The sequence below is a fragment of the Siniperca chuatsi genome, linkage group LG21, assembly GCF_020085105.1.
Source record: "Siniperca chuatsi isolate FFG_IHB_CAS linkage group LG21, ASM2008510v1, whole genome shotgun sequence".
In the NCBI taxonomy this organism is placed as follows: domain Eukaryota; kingdom Metazoa; phylum Chordata; class Actinopteri; order Centrarchiformes; family Sinipercidae; genus Siniperca; species Siniperca chuatsi.
Genome location: NC_058062.1, coordinates 17,763,015 through 17,788,693, shown reverse-complemented (window position 1 = coordinate 17,788,693; position 25,679 = coordinate 17,763,015). Strand labels below are relative to the sequence as shown.

The following is a 25,679-nucleotide window of genomic DNA, read 5'->3' as shown; positions in this document are numbered from 1 at the left end:
TATAATAACAATGGTGAGTGCTATGTAGGCCTACTGTAGATTGTTTAGCAATAAGAAACGGGAAGGATGTTAATCAGTGAGTTCTGAAACTTTCAGACATTAAATATAGAAAACAGAATGAGGTGACTCTCGGGAGTAAAGAATGTACAAACCTCCATGTAAACGTCATTCACATGTTTTATTCAGTGCACATATAAAACTGGCATCATAACTTAAGTGAGGTTTTTACAATACAAAATGCAGCTCTGATCAGAAAAGGCTATAGATATTTACAATGTATACTAAAAAATCAGTAAATATATTTGTTGTTTTTTTCCTCTTTACATTTATGTACAATAGTATAATTGGCAAAGTGTCACAATGACCACAATGAAATTCCCCAGTACTGTGAAGCCCACACACTCTGTTGTCTGGGCTTTGACAGACTTCAGTTTATTAAACCAAGAAGGCGTCAACAAACCTCCACTGTCAGCTTTACTGATTTTAGTCATTCGTCATGTGCTGCTACATATGTCGAAGGGACCTCCAGAGCTGCAAACCGCTCAGCACAACCCTCCATATGATGCGTTCAGTGCGTCTCCGGGCCGCTGAGCCTCTGATCTCGGTCAAGGGGACCTCTGCCCAGCATTGCTGCTGACCAAAACTCACATGGTAGAAATTACACGGTTTTGGCAGCAGAGTTTGGGTGTGGATGCTCTGTGTTTGTAACAACATATCATTATATGCTACACAGGGAGAGGAGATAAGGATAAATCGCATGCTTGGTCTTTAGCCCCGGTCTATCAGATGTACAGCATAATTGGCTGCATTTATGTGAAACGTCTGCACACAGTCTTTGATTTAATTTTATGTGCACATAAAGGCACTTTAGCCCCCCCCCGAAGGAATATCCTCTGACAAATACTGGCCTTGTTTTCATTGTCTAAAAGACAAATGTAATGCTAGATTTTCACAAGAAACTGACAGGTACTATTAAGGCACTGAAAATATGCACAGAAAGTTGAATAATGTCTCTCTCCCAAATTGGACATATATCACATACATCAAGCTTTTTCTGTCCATGAGGATTAATACCAAAACTTTGGCAGAGTGCAACCCAAAACTTCAGATCCTGTTTGCTCGACTAGAGCACATTTGCAACTCAGATCAGAGAGAAGCTGTAACAGTGGTCAAAGTCTTAGTCCGAATGCTTGCTCTCAGCGTTAAGTGAGCCGCCCCGTCATGTTTTAGACATCCTGGGGTAAATGGCTTTGATAGTAGAGGGTGTACAGTTACCGGAGGACACTGTCGTCTCCAGTCCCTCCAGTCTGTGAGAGGCTGCATCAGTCTTACTGGTGCTGCACTCCAGGAAGGGAATCCCAATCTTCTTCACCTGTCCGTCTTTTGTTATGAGGCAGTGTCGGCAGAGCAGCCTGATGATGGCCTTCCTCATGTCCTTGCTGGTCAGGGTGTAGATGATGGGGTTAAGAAGGGAGTTGAACATAGCGATGCCCAGGAAGTAGTCTGCCTTTAAGAGCACCTCGCAGCTTTTGGCTGGACAGCAGAAGTCCAGCAGCAGGAGGATGAAGAGGGGCAGCCAGCACGCGATGAAGACTCCCAGGACTATGGTGACTGTCTTCAGCAGGGCCAAGTACTTCTGGGACTTGCGGTAGAGGCCTTTGCGGTGTGGAACTGAAGCGAGCCGCTGGGTGTTGGACTTGACGATGCGGAAGATGCGGACATACAGCACCACAATGGACATGAGGATGCCGCTGAAGATGGTGATGCAGAAGAGGATGTAACTCTTGGCGTAGAGCGGGAGGACCGTGGAGCACTGGTCCAGCTGTCCTATACAGTTCCAGCCCAGGACAGGCAGGATGCCCAGGAACACAGACAGCACCCAGCTCGCTCCAATCAGAGCAAACATCCGCCCCTGTTTGTCCCCCTGGTACGGCTTCATCCTCACCATGGTGACATGACGCTCTATGGCGATGGCCAGCAGGCTGATGACCGAGGCAGCCAGCATGATGAACACACCCCCCTCCCTCAGGAACCACATCACCGGGGTCATGTTTAATGTGTGGGGACCAGACATTAGGATGTTCACCATGTAGGTGAAACCTGCGAGCAGGTCAGAGAGAGTCAAGTTGCCCAGTAAGTAGTACATGGGCAGATGGAACTTCTTGTTCTTCCAGATAGCCAGAAGCACCACTGCGTTTTCTACCACTATAAGCAGGCAGACCAGCAGGAAGGCTATGGCCTCTGGTTTGATCCCCTTCGTGTACTTGTCCCCTTCCAGTTTGCCTGTGTAGTTGTAGTGCTCTTTGATGAGTTTATCGCTCTGGTACTCACGAAACATCCGAAGCAGTTTTCCTGTGGAGGGGGACATGGGGACGGCAGACGGGGCTTCAGCGGCGTACACATCATGGGAAGACTCTGTGGCCATTTTCGGTGCTTCCAGAGGTTTTTTTCCCCCCCTTTTCTTCACCTTTTCTGGTTTTATAGTTAGATCCACAGAGAAGGTGTCATATAGTCCTCCGTTTGGGCATTTCTTTCTTCCTTCGATGTTGAAAAGACAGGAGCAGTCAGCTGTTGGATTCCCTGTGGTTTGAGAATTTTTCCTCCCAAAAATCAAATTTTTTTCAATGCACGGACTGCGCACCAGCAGGGGATCAGAGCCAGCCTGCATTAAACAGGAGGGAAAGAAAATTAGTACTGATGACTGAAAATAAACACGAGTGTTAAATTAATTTAGAAACCATCTCCGATATCCAGAATACATAAAGATGATTATACGTAAAAGTGATGTTGGGGGGGTGCATACAGTACGGAACACGACCACTTGCACTCATAACTTCCAGGACAAAAAGGGGTTCAGGTTTCTTTGGGAGCAAACTGAGAAAACACTTTCAAAGTTTTAATTCAACATTTTCCTTTATCCATTGACCTTAGTGACAGTGTTTTCCAGCCAGTCAAGATTTAAACCCACAAACATACAGTATTAAAACAATATTATGGGACAGGACACAAGAACTAGAAACTAACTCGCAGCTTATATCTGTATCATTTATGCGTAAATACGCATCTATCCAAATATACAAGTATCCAAACCGGCAACTTTAACTCACACAGACAATTAGACTGAGCTTATTGATTAATAATTTATTTAGATATCCAGTTTTAATTGGCATGCATACAGTTAAAAAAACAACCCGGGGGGATATGCAGCATACAGTCTGAACTATCCATAAAAAAAGTCATTGCAAGAGCTATAAATGAGTACTACAGTAGGATAGTCACTATAAATGTATTACCGAGCAGCACAGACGCATTTCACGCCTCTTATTTGACCAACGTGGTAAAAACGTAACTTTAAAAAAAAAAAAACCCCTTTCCACCCACCTGTAAAAACGTGTTAATATCCAGTGAAGCTTCAGTAGCAGCAGAAGAGATCCCACGGCCGCTGCGGAGGACACGGGCTCAGTCGATCACTGCACCACAGCGACATGCGAGTGTGATGTGGGAGCAGAGCAGAGCAGGGCAGGACTCAACAGGCAGTGGGTTGGTCCATAGTTTGTTTGCCCTTCAACGTTTTCCCTCCCTCCGTCGCCTGACCCCATGCGTTTAGTTTCTGATTTTGCCCTCAGGAGGGATTACAGCTAGATGACAGATTATGTCTTTCTGCTTGTCATTGCAACAGACGAGGAAGAAAGTGAGATTTCCACCATATCAGTTTGCCTCAGGTACATCTCGGCTGCTGTAAACTGTTGCCAAGTCCGTTTGAAGTGTAATTATGGCTTTTGTTATCTATGTTGCTCTTCTGGTTTGTCAGATTATGTGGAACTCTCTCTCTCTCTCTCTCTCTCCCACAGTTAATACAAGAGAAACATCACATCTCAAAACCAACCACAAGTTAATTTGTCAGTGGAAAAATAGTAATTTGTGAGACTGGTGTGGCTGGGTCTGAAACCCCAGATTTCAGAAAATAACTTACTCAGATAGGCTTCATCTGTAATTATCTTTCAGCTCACACATCAAAAAACTCACTTTTTTTTGGCAGACATGCCATTAAAAAGTCTTTTTTCCCCCCTCTTAAAGACCCCCACCCAAGACATGCTACATCCAAATACTCTGCTTTAAATAATAATTTGTGTACAAAAAATTCAATTACCTCTTCATAAATTCTTAAATTTGCACCTACTACTCCTCCTCCTTTGAAAAATCCAGAATCTATGAAAAGGGAAATATTTTTCACTTGTAAAGTTTAACAGCTGGACACAAGATGTCTCCTACTTCACTGAAAAGTCCATTCTCAGTGTTTATGCCTTGGAGGCTTAACATTGCCACATCGCGCTTGTGTAAAGTATCATATTAAACCACGATTGGTTTCTGTAGTTGTGATGTCACAAAGTCGTGCTGTACACATTTAAGTTGAGCACAGAGAAAGAAACAAACAGCCCTCTCCTGTCAAACACACATCATGGACAGTGAAGGTCAAACATTTAAGTGAAGTAACAAAAATCTAAATACTTTGTGGAGTGAAGGGGGACTTTCACTACTTAAAGCTCTGGATTGCAGTTACTATTTGTCTTCCTTCTAAACTGCTTTGTATTTGTGTTGTGAAAAGTGCTAAAGAAATTAAGATTGCTAATGTATTTCCTGACTTAATCACCCTTTATATCTCATTACAGTCTCGACCTAAACTCACTATCACATTAGCAAACACAGCCGGAGAGATCCAGATCACAGCACAAGTCTTATCACCAAATGCACTATTTCTTTACCTGCCAGCTTCAGATAACTACTTTTCATGAGCATTTATTTTTTAAAATGATCAGTTGATTGATTAATTCTTAGATCAACAGAGACCGTTTTGTTAACAATGAATCATTTCAGTCGTTTTTCAAGCAAAACTACCATGCTCCAGCTTCTTCAAATGTGAGGATTTGCTGCTTTTCTTCAGCCAAGTTTCCATCCAATTGTTACAATAATTTTTTATACATTTCCAGAAAATCGGCAAAAGAAAATACTAATTAATGCATATATACACACACACATACACACACATATATATATATATATATATATATATATATATATATATATAACCAGAATTCCCTCTCAGGTTTTTTTATGCGCAAATTGAAAATCAAGGTAGTTGAAAATGAAAATCATCCCGAACCACTGATGTGACATAGCTGGGACACTGGCAGAACGACAGGGAAGTTACGTAAGCTGAGGGTTTGTGAGCGAAGGCCGGACTGGGCCTTCTCCAAACAGGAAGCTGCTTCATTGTGCCTAGAAAGGAGAGGGATATCCTTGAGAAAAAGCACAGATGAAGTCACTGGTAGGAATTGACACACAGAGGGGGAGCAGTGACTACAGAGTGACGTGCAGCTAACACTTAGAGCACATAGTCAACATCTTACTCATTTCCACAGCCGGCATGCGTAATTTTACTGAGAGACATTGCCTGGTCATCTTAACTTTTGTTTCTAAATTCTGGCCTCTAAATAGTTCTTTTCTTTCTCCCCACCTCGACAGAATTGTTCTTATTTTAGCTTCAACTGCTCCTCTTGCCACACCTGCTTGTCTGGGATCAGTGTTTTGTCCCCTTTAAGTGATTTCCAGTTGGTGCCTGCCTGGTCGTAGATGAGAGGTGCTCCCCTGACTCATCTTGTTCTGCCTTTCCTCTGCTCCCTGAGGCCCACCCAAGTGATAACCAGGCTGAAGTGCTCTTCTCTTCCACGAGCCCTGTCTCTCGGCCAAGTGGCAGTTAACCCCCTGCAGTGACACCGTGACAAGCTCTCAGTGTGCCGCCTCTGATTAGTTAACACACAAAGACATGACAGCAGGACTCTCTGCTCTGTCCCCCCCCCCCCCACACACACACACACAGTGGGGATCTGCTTCTTCACTGCTGCTTCCCTCAGGCCACAAGCAAACTTTTAGAACAGAGTGACTAGTCTGGACCCACCCAGTCATCTCAGTGCCGGGGTGGGGGGGGGGGTCTGGATTCAGTATGTGATGTCTGATACTCCTGGCTCTGGGTGATTTTTCCTGTGACGTTAATGTGCTTGTAGAAAGGAAGTCAGTCAGTCCTGCTTTTGTCATGATAGCCCGCTTTTAGATTTACTGCTGCTTGTACTGTCTCCTTTACTTGTCTGGCGGCTGTTTGTCAGTGACTGATGAGATGTTTGAGTAAATAATCCTAAAGTGACTGACTGTACCCCTTCTTGCCATGTTGCTACATTAGAAAAAAAACAACAAAAAAAATACATTTATAAGGGCCCATTTGGGTTCACACATACTCTCACATACTCTTTTAAAAGCCTTGCATCACCCACTGCAACCTGTTGCATTTCTCCGCTCTGAGGCGTTACCCATATGATGAAAACTCACACCTCAAAATGAGATTCTCACCTCTTGCTAACACACAATCTTGCTGTTTTAATGTTTTCACAAGGACAATAGAAGGCACTGACACCTTTTTCAAACAATTCAAACAATCGGTTGTTTGTTTCTTTTTGGACTTTTGAATTTACAGTCAGGGTGCGCTTTAAGTCAGATACTTTCATGCGCTGGCTGCTTAGTAGCTAGCTGCTTTCCTTTTTCACCAGGTCTTGAATACGGAACATTTAGGATGAGGTGTTAACTGTAAATAAGTAGTCACAGTGTTTGTGTTTGATGTCTTTCTTGAGAGTGAAGGGTAACTTGAGGTCATGTTTTTTTATTTTTTTTATTTTGCTCTTCCTGTGTGTTTTGTGTGTCAGAGAGAGGGGGATCCATGCTGATTAGAGAAAAATACTACAACAGAGCCCTTTTTAAAAAAAAAAAAAAAAAAAAAGAGATAAACACAGGAACTCTAATGTAGTGTCCAGCACTGTAGTGGCTGCCAGAGATTTATGGGAATCCTAGAAATAGCCGCCTTTGTCACAGTCCAGCTTCTCTGCCACACTGTCTCATGTGCAGCTGTGCTGGGCTGCGACCTCGCTTTGAGCTCCTAATAAGGGGAAATGGGAAGTGCATATGTAAATGTTGGACATGTTTCTTTTCCGTTGCTTCCATGCTGCCCAGCGTATTTCTGTCAGGCGAGCTCATGTACCTGACTCTCCCAGCTGGTCTCCATCTGCTCTGTCTGCATGTCTGTTGTCCCTTCTTTTCTTATCCAACATGGACTCAGTGCCTCACAGTCAAAGCATCCGCAACCTTAAACTCAAACCCCAGCATGAGCATGCTCGTCCATTTATTCTGCTCCTTATTTAATTGTGTTTTCTCTATCACGCAAACAGATGCAAATCTTTGTAAAAAAAAAAAAAAAAAAAAAAGTGACATTTACATACAGTATGCTTTATGTAGTGGGTCTGTGGAACGTGTCAATTCTTTCACCAGAGCTGACCGTCTAATAGCGTTTTGCTCTGATCCAGGCCTCATGTTTTTACAAGGAAAACACACTTGAAGTTTTTCATTTGTGTAAAAGCCAGACAGTCTTTATAGAGAGCCTCTGCAGAGTGAAATGCACTCATTTATTTCCCTGATTTAAACAAAGTTGGGTTGTTTTTTTTTTTTCAAATCTGCTCCCAAGTAGATAGTTTTCATAGGAGTCCGGAGGCGGAAAAAGCTAAAGGCACTGGGGATTTTCTGGTACAAATAAACACAGGAAGAAGCTGCCATTTGGGACCATTTTGATTAGACGTAAACTGAGCATATGTGAATGTCAGTTGTGTCTATATGCAAACACAAACATCCTCATTTAATATGTAAACCTTTCACCAGTTCTCACTCTCCAGCTGGCAAGTTGCTCTGTTTAAGCTCAGGCTCCACTCATACTGAAAAATAAATGATTGTTTAGTCATTTTCTGCGTATTCATGACTTTGTCTCAGCTCACTTACAGCTGTGTTTATTAAAATCCACGATGGCATCACTGAACTTGAATCCCACAAGTTTTGCAGAGCTGTGTTTTAGGTTGGCCACCAAGTTTTCTTGGCCAGCAAAGAGAGCAAATCAACTTTGTGTTTATTATTAAAGGAAGAGAGCTCACTCAGCATTGTTGACACCAAGTGCTCTACCTCATTAGTCCAAAAGCCACTGGTTCTACCATTTGAATTTTCACTTAACCGCTTTAGTCACATTCACTAACTTGTCTTTGTATTTTGTTTTGTTTGTGGTGACTTTTTTTTTTACGGCCCTCAGGACTTGTTCAGCAATTTGGAAAATATGAGAAAATCGATACCATCGACACCACACCTCATATCTGTGCGTTAAAGGAATAGTTTGATATTTTGTAAAATTATTAGATGAGAAGATTGATACCAATCTCATGTCTGTACGCTAAATATGAAGCTATAGCCAGCAGCTGGTTAGCTTAGCACATAGGGAAACAGCTCGCCTGGCTCTGTCCAAAGGTAACCAAACCACCTACCAGCCCCTTCAAAATGGAGTAATTAACACGTTGTATCTTGTTTGTTTAAAAACAAAGTAAAAACGAGTCTGCGCTGACAACCTTATGGTGACTACATGGTGTTGACGAGAGTCGAGAAAGTTACTACGCCTGGCCAACAACTTTGTTATTATTTGTTATTTAGTGGGTTTTGTTACCTTCGGACAGAGCCTTTCTTTCCCTCTGTTTACAGTCTTCATGCTAAGCCTAAATTAAACTAACAGACTGCTGGTGGTAGCTTGTTATTTCACCTCAGTCACCAGAATAAAATGTAGCCATTTTACGTTTCTGCAAACCACAGATACTTTGAATGTCTACGTTTTAATACGTATAATATGTATCATGTCAACATTTCTACAATACCTATTATATGGATAAGTGACGTAGTTCAGATGACATCCTCTAGGCCAGACTTCCATATGTGGAGGGGAGGTCGGTGGTGTGATCAGTAGTCAGATGGCTGGAGTTGCAAAAGCAGCAGAGACCGTCTTCGAGACCACTGTTAGCTTCCCGTTTCAACCGTCAAAATCGGACATTTGTAGTCGTATTTTAACCCAAATCGTGATCTTTTCCTAACTCTAACCAAATGGTTTTCTGTGCCTAAACATAACCAGACCTTAACCACAGCATTTGAAACGTAGAGATTCAACGTTTGAAACGTAGAGATTCAACGTTTGAAACGTAGAGATTCAACGTTTGAAACGTAGAGATTCAACGTTTGAAACGTAGAGATTCAACGTATCTGTGGTTGACCATCTCATCTTGACAAGAAAGTTACTGCTCCCGGCCAACTGCGTCCAGCACATAACCCCCCCCCCCGTAAAACCACAACTTCTCATCTTAACGCTTCAGTTTTTGTATGGATTAAACAAATGAGATGTGTTAATTAGTGAGCTTTAGAGGTGCTAGTAGATGTATTTTTTTACCTTTAACCAGAGCCAGACTAGCTGTTTCCTCCTGTTTCCAATCTTTATGCTAAGTTAAGCTAATCGTCTACTGGCTATAGCTTCATATTTAATGTAGAGACATTAGAGTGGTATCAATCCTCTCTCTTCTAACTCTCCATCAGAAAGCAAATAAGCGTATTTCCCAAATTGCAGAACTATTCCTTTAACCTCCTTTAATGCTTGTCTGTGTTTTGCCATGCATATCCTCAAATAAATAAGCTCAAAAAACAAACTTTAAAGCAATATTTAGCAGATCACAGTGTGTCAGTGAAGACAGCTACGGTCCTCTTTTCTTCTACAAACCATGGAGGCTTTGTTTCACTTCATGTTGGCCGTTTTTTTTCTCTCCGTCTCCACATTCCTACATTTTAACATTTAACCTTCCACCCTTTACCCTCTCCCTATACCACATTCGCTGATAAACCCCAAAAAGGCACCAGGTCAATATTGATAAAGAAGCATTCTTTCCTAATAGGGTTTGTCTGTGAGAGTAAAAAGTTTCTAACTCCAGTTTTGGTGATTTTTGTGTTTTAACTTACATCAAAGGATCACATGATCCTATGTCGGTTTCAAAACCAAACTGGTTAAAGTGAAAAATGTATGACGGTCAATCTGAAAACTTTTCCTTTTTCTAAAGGGTTGACAGTTGAGAGGTTTCCACAGTGACAGTATCCTCGACTGTCATTTACAATTCATTGGCTGCTATGCAGTGGTCACTGACAGGCTAGCTCATGCTTCAGTACATATGTAATTTTTTTTCCACATTAGCAGTTAGGGGGGTGAGATGTGAATGGGTACTTTTATGAAGGCTTGTTTTGTTCATACAGCAACGGTTTGGGATGAGTTCATCTTGGAGGACAGAATGGAAGAAAGAGCAAAAGAGCGTTCCCACATCGGGGAAAGGGGAGAAGAGGGTGGGCGTGGGCGGGGAGGGATGTGTGACGGGCTGCATGGTGGGGGTGAGTCATGAGAATTAGTAACCGGCCTCTATGAGATTTATTCAAACTTCTTCAATTACTGACACGCCAACAGCCCACCAGCACTCTGTGTCGGGGGTCAGATTCTCAGAAGAACTCCCTTCCCTTCCACACAGAGGGAGCGTGGGCATTCAGCACAGGGGAATAAAGTCATAAACAGCTCCTTTTGTGTGATGACAATGTTTGGGAAAATTCAACATCCCGCTCTGGGACTGATACTTTCTCTTTGTCTGGGTTTCTAAGTACCTTGTGATACAAGTTAGAAAAGATCAAGCATGGGATTCATCATATAGAAAATGTCCTGTACTTCTCTGTAGTGAGTTGTGTTGTTTATTAGAACACCAAAACCACATTTGCAAGGGGTTTTTTGCTGCTTTTCCCAGGTCAAGGTAATGAATTACTTCCACCAGGGTGTTAGTGATTGAAAGCCTGCATAGCTGTATATAAAGGAAAACTAAAATGTATTCAGGACATATCACAGATATCAGCCAGACAGAAGGATTATAAATGGAGTCTATCACTGCCATAACAAATGTGGTAAAAGTGATATTAGGGTACTTAGCGTGGTGGTTAAAAATACCCTCTTACAACACTCCATTGTCCCAGTTCAATAGCTGCACCTTTCAGCATACACTCCCACTGGCCAATCGCCACACACACATTTCTATTCACTAAACGATTGTATAAGCATTTCACCTCCAATAAAAATAAGACTAAATTTCACAGGCCAAACTCAAGAGGCTGACTTCCTATCAGGAAGGCTTTTCTATGAAAAAGGGCTGATAAGGTGAAAGGCTCGGCCATATTGGATAGATTACACTTAATCATACTCTCATTATTTTTCTCTAACACATTACTTCTCTACCTTGTGACCCCTTAAAACGATGCTTTGTCTATTAATTTATTGCATTTATTTGTCAGGGGCCATGTACAAAAAACATTAATCTCACACAAGAAGAAATGTATTGTACCAGATTGAGCTACTATCTAATTTCCATCTGCCTTTCCATTTGGGACCCCTTGTCACAGGTTTTGCCTTATTTAGTCTGTTGCAGCACAACCCTAACTTCAGATAAGATGTTGCTTATGAAGATTAAATGAACCCTTAGAAAGAACTGACCGTTCACTAAACCCCCTCCCGAACGGTGGTTGTCTAATCATAGCTTAGCAACTGTAACTAGGCATGGCAGGTCTGGCAAACTTCCATCCACTGTTCTCATGTACGAGACAACGTTACGTTCAAACAAACATATTGGTTAGTGCTCATCCTCAAAGCCTTTTCTTTTGTAACGTTAAAAGTGAAAACGTACTGATTAAAAATGTGTCCTTTGATGTGCTGGTCACATATAACCGTCCATCGCACAAAATCTCTTTTTATAATGATTTTGAAGTATCATTATTTGACATTAACCCAGTTTAATTTCTCTTCTCAAGCAAAAACATGGTTTGATTCTTATTTACGAAACAGGAGTCAACAGGCCACCATTGGTCATTTTAAATCTGACTTCCTCCCAAGAAGTTGTTGTAACAAAAAACTGAAACTGTAAACTGTGAAAAACTGTACTGGTACTGAATTCATACAGACACCATAAAGTCCAATTTCCTCCCCTCGTCCGTGTCTCTGTGTATATATCTGAGGCACATTTTGTGAAGTAAATATAATCTGTACATTGTTCCATAGTGGTTCTAAAGAAAGCAGAGCAGAAACCCTTCATTACGAGCGTGCTCTGTGAGTGTGGTGTGGGCCCATGCAGGGGAAACCAGCAGGCTGTTTGGCTCACTCAGACCATCACAGAAGCCAGGCTGGGTATGTTTCACTGATCCTGTATTTAACTAAAACCAAAAGTATTGTTAGTCCCTCTCTGGTTTCATGTGTCTTTGTCATAAAAAGAAGAGAAAGAGAGGGAACACTGGCCCATTGGGAGGCACTTTGGATGGATTTAAAATGTGTATGTGCTTCAGCGCCCTACTTTGAAGCATGGGCAGTGTGTTTCTTCAGGTCAATCACTATAATAAGGAAAAGATGATGCTGATTTTTTTAATTGCTGGGTTGTAATTGGGCCCCTTAATCTCTGGTTGCAGGGTTTTGGATCAGGGATCATTTTTAGCTGTGTGTGTTTTGTTGCACCGACTCCCTTTCCTATGTCATTTCCTGTGGCTGGAGCAAGAAATGTGTGTGAAAGTATTATAGCAATACAATAACCTGGTGCACACAACCAGCAGAACAGGTCATTTGTCTTCACTTGTAGCGCTGATAAACCCAATGCAACAGGAAGTGAATTGCTCAATGTTTTGTAGGTTCTTGTGTTTTTATTGGCTGACGCATGTCCAACCTCTGGAACCTATTAAAACCAGCTAAGCCTGGCACGCACACTCACACTTACACACAAAATCAAAGTGCGCATTTTCACACGATTACAAGTGTGTCACAAGGCGTACATCTGCAATGTTAACATTGATCTGCAGAACACCCAACTCAATTCACACACCCACACATTTACATCTTTACACACATAAGGATTATCTCATGGCCAATGCCTACTAATTTGTACAAAAAGGAAAATACCCATTATACTCATTGTGTATATGACTCAGATGCAGGCTGTGTGAAAAAAGTGAAACCCAGTGGTGAAAGAAGTAATCAGATCCTTTACTTAAATAAAAGTACCAATTCAACTATATAAAAATACTGCATTACAGGTTAAAGTCCTGCATTCAAAACTCTACTTAAGTAAAAGTACAAAAGTATTATCAACAAAATGCACTTATTAAAAGTAAAAGTAGTGGTTGTGCAGTAAAATGTCCCTGTGACTGATATATTAGTGTATCTGATATTATTAGATTGTTAATACTGATGCATCAATGTGTAAGCAGCATTTTACTGTTGTAGCTAGTCTGATGGAGCTACTATAGTTTTAACTACTTTATATACAGTTCGATAGTTTGGTCCAGTGGTTCCCAACCTAAATCTGTTGGAATCTGTTGTGAATTATTGGGAGAGGAAAGAAGAAAAAACTGCTACACAAATTTGTATTTGTATTAATTTTTTGGACTTTTCTAATCTTTAAATTGTTTTGGTCAAATATTGGTTAAATGTATCTCTTTGGGCCTCAAACTTTGAAATGCAGCCATGTGAGAAGTTTAGAGGGGAAACCTCTCTTTGGTGGAACTGCTAACAACTGAAACATGACAAGGGGCCCCAACCAGACACAGATTTTTTTTGTAAGGGGTCACAAGCCAAAATGGTTGGGAACCACTGGTTTAAACTTTAGTAATGTGTTGTAACTTATTGTATGTTTTTTTTTCTGTAAAATCTAAATCTGAAAAGTAACTAGTAACTATAGCTGTCAAATAAATGTAGTGGTGGAAATAAAGTACAATATTTCCCTTTAAAATGTAGTGGAGTATTAGTATGAAGTAGGATGAAATGGAAATACTCAAGTAAAGTACAAGTACCTCAAAATTGGTACTGAGTTACCTTCCACTATTAATGAAACCATGACATTATGCTAAAACATTACACCAAATCATTTTACATAACTCAATTCAAGCTTATAGAGTAGGTCAGATTATTCTTTTTTTAATAAAAAGACCAAAACCAACAATGAATTGATACTTCTAATTAAGCCTGATGTAGCTTATTCCTCTGTGCCATAGAGCTCCATTGTTTTCCAAAAACTATTAAAAACACAATAAATGAGCCGCACTGTTGCACTGGGTGACATGTTCCATCATTACCATGAACACACTGTAGTTTATTTTAAGTCAATCCCACGTACACCGTCCTGCTGCTGTAAACACTCACTAGAAATGTGTATTAATTTGTAGCTGACAATACTCCCAACAAATGCATTATTTCCTTTTGTTCCTTTTGGCTAATTAGTGAACAACTGTAGCTGGCGAGCTAACTGCGAACATGCTAGCCTGCTGGGAACATGCTAGCTCTAGTGATTCACAATAGCTCTCTGAGCTTCTCTCTATTTTTTTTATCTGCACTGGCATTTTGTTCTGGGGATTCTACATCATTTCAATCAATAAAGAGTTACTGGAGAGGGAAAAAAGCTCTCAGAGCAAGCTCTTCAGTTCGTTAGCTTAGCCTGGTCGCTAACGGTTCAAGTCTACGCAGTTTATTGAAAAGACATATTTGTACCCTCAACTCGTGTCTCACGACTGTCTACAAACCATTCTTCTTTTGTGGAACACTTTATACTGGACTCTTTTTGGACTCTCTGTCTCTTCATTCTGCATATTCGCGGGTCAGTTCACTCGACACAAAAAATTCATGCAGATTTACTTCGCCTCCGAGAGAAGAATTCACTAACTGCGGTGATTCCATTGGAATAAACTGATTTCGCCACGAAATGTCGCATTTTTAATGCTGCTGTGAGCAGACCTTTATCCTATAAACTGGCTCAAATTCAGGGCAGTTTTATGATTTAAAAAAACTTACTTAAAATAGAATGTGATAAAATATGCTTTTTGTGTGATTTGCGAGTACACCTTATCATCAGACTGTCTGGTGGCCTGTCACTCTGATGATGTATCGTTTCAAGAAGTAGGTATATGAAACAGAGACATGAAACAGTTGTGGGACGCCAGTTGCTGTGAATAACCGCATGTTCTGTGACTCTGGGCAGTATAACGGTGACAGGGCCCAGCACATGGTGACCAGGGGACCTCAGTACCCCGCTGCCTTGAGTACTGGCTGTGTTACTGTTGGCTGTGAAGTTATGCGAGGTATTCCACTGTAAAACATTACCAGAAGACAAGGAGTATATTCTTTCCAGCCTAATGTCTGACCCTTGGGGCTGTGTAACTGTAGCCTTGCATGAGAACGCTTGCAGCTACGCACCTCAGCCTCCGCTCTCTGTTCCCAGAGAGCCGAAACTCTCCAAAACCTACCTCATCTGGACACTTTCATGGGGAAGAGTCACAGCTCCAAGCAATCATATTGTGTTACATTTTTTAGTTGACATTCCTTGGAAATTGATGTCTTTCTGAATAGTCTCATCCTACTATACTGTTTATTATGATGAGCTGTCTAAAGTGAATGGAGAGCTGTGTCATTGCTGGAGAAGGTAATTTATTTGAACACATGGTTGCTGTTACCATCATGATTAGCCTTTTATATTCCACGTTTTTCAGTTTGATCTTCTTTGGCTCCAGTGTCCTCGTCTTGTTTCAATTCAAGCCAATTATCCCCGAATCCCTTTCCCACTGTCCTCGCTGTGAGTCACATATTTGTGCAAGATTCTCTCACCATTTTTAGGCAGATTCTGCCCTTAATCACTATAAACAGATCATTGCTGTGTTCAAGTTTTGTTTAAATACAAGGTTTTGTTGGAAAGCATATGAGAGAGATGATTGAGGAGAGCAGGAAGGATAGGGAGCTGGATTGTAGTTCTGTTTGGATGCTAGCGGTTTTAACGAGATGATCCTGCCTCCAGCTAGCTCAGTCAGTCAGAGCCGCGGCTGCCATGTGTGTGTTGTTAGGATTTAAGTATTCTGGTCGACAACAGAAAATGTCTGGACGGCACATGTAGCTTCTTCCTGAAAAAAACTAGCCCACTCTGTTGATTCACGAAATCTTGTCTTCGAATTACACAGGTCATCGGTCATGATTCTCCCAAGACTGTGTCCCACACACACACATTTTTGTTCCTCAAGTGAGCTCTTCCTCTCAATCCAGCTCTACAAATATTTGACCCACTTACTTTGCATGGTCTTAGGACTATATATCCCTGTGACATCACTTGGTATCTGTGGTAGGAAATGAGCAGCTTGGTAATTAATGTTGTGCACTGTGGCTTGTCAAAGGAGTCATTAAAGCCATAAATCAGTGTGTCGGAGTGACTGAAGATACTGTAGGCAAGAGCGTGTTTAAAGGAATGCTTCACTGCTTCTCTTGTGGATGTCGGGCCAGTCTTGAATGTATGTGTAGAAGCTGAGATCTTTCAGATGCATCCAAAATTTGCAGAGGGACAGTTTTCTGCTAACAGCAAGTCCTGCCTGTTTAAAGGATGGGTTTGGATCTAAATACAATCCTTCCATGCCATGTGTACGTTTAGTTAATCCTATACATTAAGCTTGGTTTTTGCATAGGTCTGCATTTTGGAAGAGTAAGATGAGAAGATTGATACCACTCTCATGTCTGTATGGTAAATAAGAAGCTTTAGCCAGCAACTTAGCTTAGCATAAACACTGGAAGTAAGGGGAAACCGCTAGCCTGGCTCTGTCCAAACATTAAGTCCACAAGTCCACCTAGCAGGACCTCTTTTTAACACTTTATATCTCGTTTGTTTAATCCGTACAAAAAACAAGGTGTAAAATTAAAAGGTTGTGGTTTCATGGAGGGTTACATGCATAGACTGTATGAAAGAAGTGGACGTAGCCTCCGGGTCTGAAAAGTGAAGCCAATGCGGAAGTGCCTTAAACCTGCATTCTTTCTAATGGCCACCAGGTAGCGACTCCACTGGTTGCAAAAAGAAGCCCAATTATATAGATGTCTGTGAGAAAATGACCCTACTTCTCACTCGATTTTTTACCTCACAAACATCAAACATTTTCCTAATGAGTGGATAGTCTCAATCACTAGTTTCAAGTCTTCTTCAATACAACATGATGTTCATTTGATAAAGTATGATCCCATTTAGAGTAAAATAGACGATAAAGCAGAGTATGCTTTAGGGCGGGGCTACCTTGTGATTGACATGTTACTACCACGGCGACCTGTCAATCAGGAGGATAGCCTTGAACTTGTTTTTGTGTGTTGTCTGTACTTTTGTCTTAGAACTTTGACCCTTTCAGTTTATGAAAGTGGTGTGTGGTCACTTCTGGTTCCAAAAAAAACAAGATGGTGACGGCCAAAATGCCACACTCGAGTCTTCAAAACGGTAGTCCACAAACCAATGGGTGGCGTCACTGGGACTACGTCCACTTCTTTTATACAGTCTATGGTTACATGCCGGACTATTTCCTGGAGTCTAGTTGTCAGAGTGGGGTTACAGTCACCGGCAGAGACTCTGGGAAGTTACCGTGCCCGGTCAAGACATAGCTGGCACATAACACCCCCCCCGTAAAACCACAACATGTCGTTTTTGTATGGCTTGCTGTTTCCCCCTATTTCTAGTCTTTATACTAAGCTAAACTAATTGTCAGCTGGAAGTAGCTTTATATTTACCTGACAGATATGAGAGTGGTTTCGATTTTCTTATCCTTCTGCAAAAAAGCAAATAAGTGATAAGTCAAACTACGAAGTCTGAAGACAACCTCTTAGATTTAAGCTAAAATCAAAGTTGGCAATGTATGATTCTGCAACTGCATGGTCTTTTTTTTTTTGCTTCAAATTTAATCCGAATCTGAATTTTGAGAATAGTTTTTGAGAAATTTCACAATGTTTCCAGAACTTCCGCAATGATTTTTCAGTTCGAAACTCAAAAGCCATTGACAACCCAGGGATAGGTGTGTTTGTCCAATCAAATGTAAGAAGTTTTCATAGGTGGATTGTAATAAATCTATGGCCATTCTAGACCAAATTCAGCAAAGCAAAAGTTTTTGGATGGGGTGAGGCCGATTGTTTACATTTTTACCCATGCTGGTGACCCACTTCCATAGATGGCAATGTCGGTCGGTCCATCACTTTGGAAATAACAACTATTAGATGGATTGCTATGAGATTTTGTACAGACATTCATGGTCCCCAAAGGATGAATTCAAATGACTTTATTGATGCCCTGACATTTAATCTAGTTCACACTGAACAACTATTGGGTGGACTGCCATGAAATTTGGTACATTCATGTTCCCCTCAGGATGAATTGTAATAACTTCCCCTGATCCCCTGACGATCCCTTAACTTTTCATCTAGCGCCATCATCGGGTCAAATGTATTATTTTTTTTGATACTGTGGTTCATAACCAAATACCTGCAAAACTAATGACATTCCCATCAGCCTCAGCTGTACTTTGTGTTTTGTGCTAATTAGCAAATGTTAGCATGCTAACACTGTAAACTAAGATGTGAACATGGTAAATATTATACCTGCTAAACATTAGCATGTTAGTTTTGTCATTGTGAGCATGTTAGCATGCTGACTTTAGCATTCAGCTCAAATCGCTGATGTGCCTAAGTACAGCCTCACAGAGCCGCTAGCATGGCTGTTGTGTTGTTACTTATTTTTACATCTGTAAATGTTGCATATGCACTCATTCTCGCATTTTTTAGATAATAAATGTTTGCTAGCAAAGTACGAAAAACCAAACTAGATAGAGAATCCATTGGTGAGGTTAAAATACATCTTCTGCCTATATTTTAGGCAGCTACTTCATGTTTGCTTGCTTGATTATGGATTGGGTGAGGTGGGTGAATGATATTACACAACATTACTTGGTTTTTCTTTTTTCAGCTAGTGTAGATGAAGAAAGTGTCTAATTTGAGGTTTGCAGTGTAATTTAAGGCCAAACATGAATATGTGGCACGGATGTAAGAATGGTGCAGTTTGATGCACTGGTAAGAACATTTAAATGCCTCAGCTACAGAAAAAGTCACCCTTCTCCTATAGAAAGCCATAAACTCCTCTGGTGAGGGATGCTGTGAGGAAGCAGTGAACCTTCTGGTCTCAGACCTGCAAAACATTCTGTGACGTTTGCAGGTTTGTTGTGACGTGTATATTTCCTCAGGAAACTGCGGCAGAGAGAGTCTGAGGCCAGCACTGTTCTGTTATTTGTGGTTTTACACTTCACTTCTCTGTGTATTTCTGTAAATGAAAGGAAACACAAAAAACACACTTTCATACCACAGGTTTGCCAAAGGTATTTCAGAAAAAGGTGCCTCCTTCTCGTGTTACAAATTTGATCACTTTCGCACAGTTTAAATCCACTTATGAAGCTTCTTAAAAACTTTACCTCTGAGAAAATACTATAAACATTTTTTTCAGATGTCCCTGAGATGTTAAAATGTTGATTCTCCCTTTCATTCCCTACTTTTAGACAAATACTAATTGTTAACAAATTAACTTCTCATTTCTTCCTTTATCATCCATTCCTTCACCATCAGACATGATTGGTCAGCTCCACCAGTGAGACAGGGGTCTAAAAGAGAAGGGATGTAAAGCAAAGCATCTGACTCCCCCCCCCCCGCCAGTGAGCACAGACAATAGCACAGTGACAAATATTGGACTGAATTGTGTAATGGCAGGCACACCTGTGAAATGAAAAGGCTGCGAGTAATGTGAACCAGGCCACTGACAGAAAACAAAGAGGATTTGGTTTTGTAACTCGTCTTTGTGCCAGTAATACAAGGGAAAGCATTTTGATGAAGGATTTAGATGAAATATTTATACTGTGCTGCAGCTGTGGCTGGCCATGCTACACTGTGCAGACAACCCCTTACTGTAAAAATGCTCTGTTTCCCCTTAACTACAGATCTCTATCAGTATGTATCGTCCCTGTGGTGTAGGACACCTGGTCATTGAAATAGGTCAAGCTGCCCTTGTAGTACTAAACTATGCTTTCACTTTCTGGCCAACACATGCTAGGCCACAGAGCAAAACAAAGAACAGGTTCAAAGACACTAATCAGCAGTATCACTAATGCATAATGAGTCAGGATGACTGAACAGATCAAGAAATCATTTTCAAGCCAACATCTGCAGCAATACATTTATCCATAGTATGGCTTGAAACAAATATTAGGTCATTTATGTTGCGGTGGATTGTATCCTCTATTCTTCCCAATACCCTTTAAAATAATGCATGTGTATTATGACAGTATATATACGGGATGTAAGAACAGTATACGTGCTTTTTGCAAGTCATAGAGGCCACTGGCTCAGTAATAATTTAATTTAATTTAAATTGACAGAGCCCTTCTGGGTGGAGCAGGTGTTTGCTTTTGCACACCACAATATCACACTTTAGCCTGCACTTGAGTTCTCACTTTTTCTCTCTCATGTGTTTTGTAAAAATGTGTGAATGCCTTTTGCCTGCAGCCATGTAAGACATTAGAAAAGAAACACAAGAGGTGTTTCCAGATAATGCAGTTTACATTTTGAGGTACAGGCAAATGAGTGGTTAAACATTTACAAAATAAAAAGTTTTTTCTTAAACAATGAACAATGTCGTGTTTTTTTTAAAGGTTGTATGTGGGTAATGCTAAATAACATATTTTAATTTTTGTAGTACCCTACACAGACCCTTTTATCTACGGTAACATGAGTTTCAAGATGTGGGTGGTGATTCAGAGGTCTGTAACCAGGAACCAAGCTCAACACAACCTTTTGCTTTTTCTGCCTCTGTTTGTTACTTAATCTGTGACTGTTAGCTCAGACAAACCCATGTTAACTATGAACTGTGAGAAAAAGTAAAAAAAACAACCGCCTTTCTCTCAGGATTCCTGTATAGCTTGTGTTAGATATATAAGGATACATATCTTTCCTGACCTGTGAATCTTAATGTGTAGGGGTCGCCAAACACTCAGCTTTATCAAGTCAAAGTTTCCTGTTATTTCTCCCATTCGATGTATTTCCTCTTTACCCATCATGTTTGAGATTTTTCCCATGAAAACCCATTTCCTGCAGACAACAGTAAATGCACTGCATGTTCTAAATTTTGTCTCCAAAACAGTGACTCCGTCCTTGATATGGCTTCACATGAAATCTACATAAATGATCTGAAAAAAGTATTAAATTTCAGGTGTAGTAAAATCACCCAAACAAGAATAGTTAATATACTGCGCGTGTATGAAGGACCGTGAGAGAATTGTCATCTTAAGACACAAATGAGAACCAGCCAAAAATGACAGAGAATTGAGCAGACATGCTTCCCTTCAGCTCTTCAAGAAAATACAAACCAAAGTGTTTGAAAATGAGATAAACCTAACAAAACATCAGACAGAATATAATAGAAGAAGAGCGAAACAAACAAGAACAACTTTTTGGAGGGAAAACAGCCTACAAATTTACAAGAGATAGTTAATAAAGCAAGAAGCTAAGACATGCTAACATGGCTAGGATGTTAGGCGGCTAACAACAACTGAGGGAAAGCATAAAGAACTAAAATTTTATCCTCCCATCTGTACCTGACTAAAAAGTGGAATTAACATTCTGCCCAAAACTGCTAACTGACTAGCCTGCTAACTAGCCTGCTAAACAGCAAGAAAGGACAGACCCATGGCTGTTGCAACAGCTGGAAAACGGAAACTCCTTAAATAGACTACCCCCAGGAACTAAGGCCGAGTTCACACCAGTCTTGTTTAGTCCAGTTGAACCAAACCCTGGTACGCTTACCTCCTTGGTGCGGTTTGTTTGGGTCAGTGTGAACGCCGGACTCGAACTCTGGTGCGGACTAAACAACCACGCTGTGGTTCGCCTCAAAGGGGTTCATTTCCGGTGTGAACACCATTCAAACCAATCACAGGAAGATTACCACTGTATGTGTCATTTTATTGGTTAAAAAACATTTTTTCTTCCTGTTTTGGTGACTGGTGAACTAGTAGCGTGTTTGCTACCAAAATGACAAAACTGTGATTTTTGCATTATCTCACTGGTCCACATGTCAGGGCAAATGCAAAAAAGAGTGGTGGGATCTCATAAGAACCAGCCGTCTTCTGTGATAAGACCAGAGTGTTATAGCAGAGTGTTTTCCTCTAAATGCCTGCATTATTAAATTATTTAATACCCGCTGTCTTACGAGACGTTCATATGCGCAGTCCTCTAAAGTCTGCTGATATGCACTCCAGATCAACATCAACATGAACAGAACAATATGTACAGTTATTTATATACATATATACATAGCCTACACACACATACACCCAGGAAATAACTCTGCATGTTGGAATGTCTAGAAGAGCCATATGATTTAATTATTTTATCCTATTCATGTGTGTTGGGAGCCAACAGGAAGTCAGCCAGCAGAAGTCTCTCAGCTGGAGAAGGACTCTGCTGAGCATGCTCTATGGGCCCAAAAACGTGGAAGCATGAGGAAGACTTCGGAGGCCTTTTCAGTGTAAGTGCCCAGCAATGTTATAATATAATGTGTTGATTAGTGAGTTTTAAAGGTGCTGGTAGACAGATGTTTTTCTTTTACATTTATAAATATTTTATGTCCGTAATTCATCTGTAATCTGTAAAATGTTATTTTCGTTTCAGTCTCAGTCGTTCCAGGCAGAAACAGGTTGCGAGAATTGTACTTTTTTCAGGTTATTATAAAAAACTATTTAAAGGCTCCCACACTGTGTGATTCTGTCCGTCGTTGGCTATCTCAAACACGACACGCTTTCCCCCCCCCCAACGACTGGAGTAGGTCATAACCTTGCAGTCCAACCAACCTCACAGTGTGACAGAAAATGGGGGATATATCAACATTTAAAAAATGTTTCCATTGCACAGTGGGACATTTAATAAACTTATCAGATAACCAGAAGTGCACAGTGCTTGAACCTTTTTTTAACGTGACATCTCCCTCTCTCTCCCCCTTTATTTCCTAACAAAGCATAAATACTATAAAAATTACAAAGCTAGCAAAAACCCCTGCCTCTTGTCACATTCTCTGTCATTTTCACAGCGGGGAGCCTTCATGTCTGTTTTCGTTGCGTGGGAGAATTCCAGTGTTGAGGCTACATGAGATGTTTTCCTGGCCCTGCATGCCTGTCTCCTGAAAGAACAGACATGTTAACAGCATCACTGCCATCGCTGCGCTCCACTCTGAGGTGGGTGTGTCTGTTGTTTTTCCTATGACTTCACTGTTTTCAGTCGTTGTACTGTTTTGAAGGGCTGTCTGCATCGGGACAACAAGTTGCATCACAGCAGGAAATTTGGCTGTACTCCAAGACTATATATAGCTGATAGATGATTAATGGATATCTGAATGTACTGTTGTAAAAGATTTACTGTGCAGGCACGAAACTAAATGAAGAATAGGTTACTAAGTTATGTGGAGGCATGTTGCATGATTTAAGGGGCTGTTACTGTTAGCTGTAGTAATTTCCTTCTTAATGCAAATGCAATTTCTGTATCTACAGTCTATTCTTGCACACGAAGAACCTCACAAAGATGTGATTCACTGTGAATGTCTTTGCATATCTTTTAACCACCGCAATCCTTTAAGTCGTCTTTGTTCCCTATTTTACAAATTTAAGCAAGCAATATAAACTTTTACCAAAAGGCCAGACTTTTCCTTTCCTATTCTATCGACTGGTTTGTTTCAAGAGCAGCAGACGGTAATGGGTGGGTAACCACAATGGGGGTTCTCGCTTTGCAAAAGATTACAGTAAACCTTAGAAATACCTAACCTGCACGACACGACTCAAAAATACCATTCTTCACAGTGGGCCCAGTTTTAAACTTCTCCACCCACACCTCCTTCTCCCCTCCTTTAACTTCTGCTGTTTGGGCAGCAAAGTGTTTGGCTTGGGATTTTGAACATTGTCCACTGGGATTCGTGCTAGATGAAAGAAAGGAAGTGGTAACACTTCTTGCACTGCATTTTCACAGGAAGTCATTATTTACTAGTTTTGTTCTGTCTGTGAAGGGCTGGAATGGCGTGGGTGTCTTTTGACCCGCAAGATTTTAGTGGTGATACATTTGATCCCAAAAATCCCCTAATGACAGAAGCTGGCAGCCAGAATGGAGAGGCTCTTTCTGTTTCTCTTTCTGTCTATCTTAAGTTCTTTTCATTAGAATTTGTGAATGTTTTACTTTCTACAAACGCAACTGGACGTAGTAGAGAGCAAACAGCAGCAATCAGAGGTTTAACCTCCAAATCCCCTTAAACAATGTTAAAATTCCAGTCTCTGCTCAGTGTTTGTTGTTTTGCCCAGAGTCACTCGAATAGCAATTAACACTGCATTGTTTCAACGAGTGATACCACTGACATACCTTGTGTGTCTAGACGTAGAGAGATACAGCTATCTAAATGACTGCCTGATTTCTTGTAGAGCAGAGAGTGGGATTCCTGAGCCCATTGTTTGGAGGACAGTCCACGGCCTTGATGTGAGCTCTGGGAGCAGATCAAATGCCCGTAGAAGGATGTGTGTTTGCTCATTATTGAAAGCAGTTCAGGAAACACACGGCCTGATGAGCCCTCTTCATTTCCTCTGATTCCACGGGAAATAGGGCAGGTACATACCGCGAACTGCCCACCATCACGGCAGATCTGTGAGGGGTTTTCAGATTGAATTGTGGCTGTGGCAGCAATGCACAGAACTTCAAATTCATGAGAACTAGTCAGTAAGTTCATTCAAAGTTTGGGTGTATATGTAGAAGCAACATAGCCAGAGAGTGTAAACTGTGGCCTGAGGTCAACCAGGAGCAAGGAGAGTCCTTAAAAATGCTTGTAAACAGTCAGCATACCAGTTTATTTTCATTTAATGTCGAAACAACAGATGACTGTGCAACCGGGAAACTGGCTTTGATTCGTCATTCAATACTGTGTGACGCAGTCCAACAAGTCACCCTTGAAACAGCTGGACAGGCATGATCCTCGTCATCACAAAGAGAGAGGACGTTATCTTCAATGTGAGAGAGGCACAAAGAATATGGGCTCAACAAAAGAGGAAGCTGTTTATTCCCTCACCTTCAGCTGCGTGTTCTTTACTATTTTCGGCACTGCTCGTTGTCTTAGCCCCTAAAGGTCAATGTGGCCAACAGCAGAAATTGGCAACGGCTGTGCATGTAGATGCAGTGGCCGGTAGCTGTTTCAAACTTTGCTACATTTTAGTTTTAATCTGCTATTTTTTATGGCTTTATTGCTAAAACATCATTGAATGATGTCTGATTGGATTTGCTTTAAAGGGCTAAGCCAAAATTGTTCAAATCGACTGGATCAGAAGATTGTGACTATGGCAACGACTGCACGTGCAGATGCTGCGGCCTATTGCTCCTTCAAACTCCGCTAGCTACGTTCTTGTTTTTGTTATTTTCTTTGTTCATTTTTTTACTTTATTACTGAAACACGTATTACCTATGAGAGTAATACTTCATCGTTGTCATTGGAAAAGGAAGGTTTGGATTAAAGAGCAGCGGACTTTGAGCCAGATCAACCAGATCAGGTAGGCTCGCCCAGAAGGAGAGGAAAGACAGCCAGGATAAGAGCCATGCTGGCCCAGCTTGGACTTAAGGCTGCTCCTGGCTAATGTACTTTTTGTGTTAAGATGGAAACCATGTTGTCATCACTATATCTGCTGTTTACATTCCATCAGACGCAAATTCAAAAAATGCGCTGCAGAATTATTTCCTGGGTGCATATGTATATAAATAACTATTGTACATATTGTTTGTTTATTTATTTTATACTTTACCCTATTTTAATATGAACTGAATAATCTGTTATGTTCCA

At 40.9% G+C, this 25,679-nt stretch overlaps 1 protein-coding gene across 2 annotated transcripts; it reads right to left on the bottom strand.

Annotated features, from left to right (window-relative positions):
* Positions 1 to 159: 159 nt before the first annotated feature.
* Positions 160 to 4,072, bottom strand: s1pr5a (sphingosine-1-phosphate receptor 5a). 2 transcript variants are annotated; one of them, XM_044182439.1, is made up of 2 exons: positions 3,382 to 4,072; positions 160 to 2,662 (listed from the first exon to the last, which is right to left on the bottom strand). In XM_044182439.1, the coding sequence occupies exon 2, from the start codon at positions 2,423 to 2,425 to the stop codon at positions 1,220 to 1,222; it is 1,206 nt and encodes a 401-aa protein (XP_044038374.1). In that variant the 5' UTR covers positions 2,426 to 2,662; positions 3,382 to 4,072; the 3' UTR covers positions 160 to 1,219. The 2 variants fall into 2 exon arrangements, with proteins under 2 accessions (XP_044038374.1, XP_044038375.1); XM_044182440.1 differs by having other exon boundaries at positions 160 to 2,538; positions 3,382 to 4,017.
* Positions 4,073 to 25,679: the final 21,607 nt, after the last annotated feature.

What these genes read in the sequence shown, in the direction of transcription:
- s1pr5a (XM_044182439.1), bottom strand. Translation starts at nt 2,425, where the DNA reads ATGGCCACAGAGTCTTCCCATGATGTGTACGCCGCTGAAGCCCCGTCT.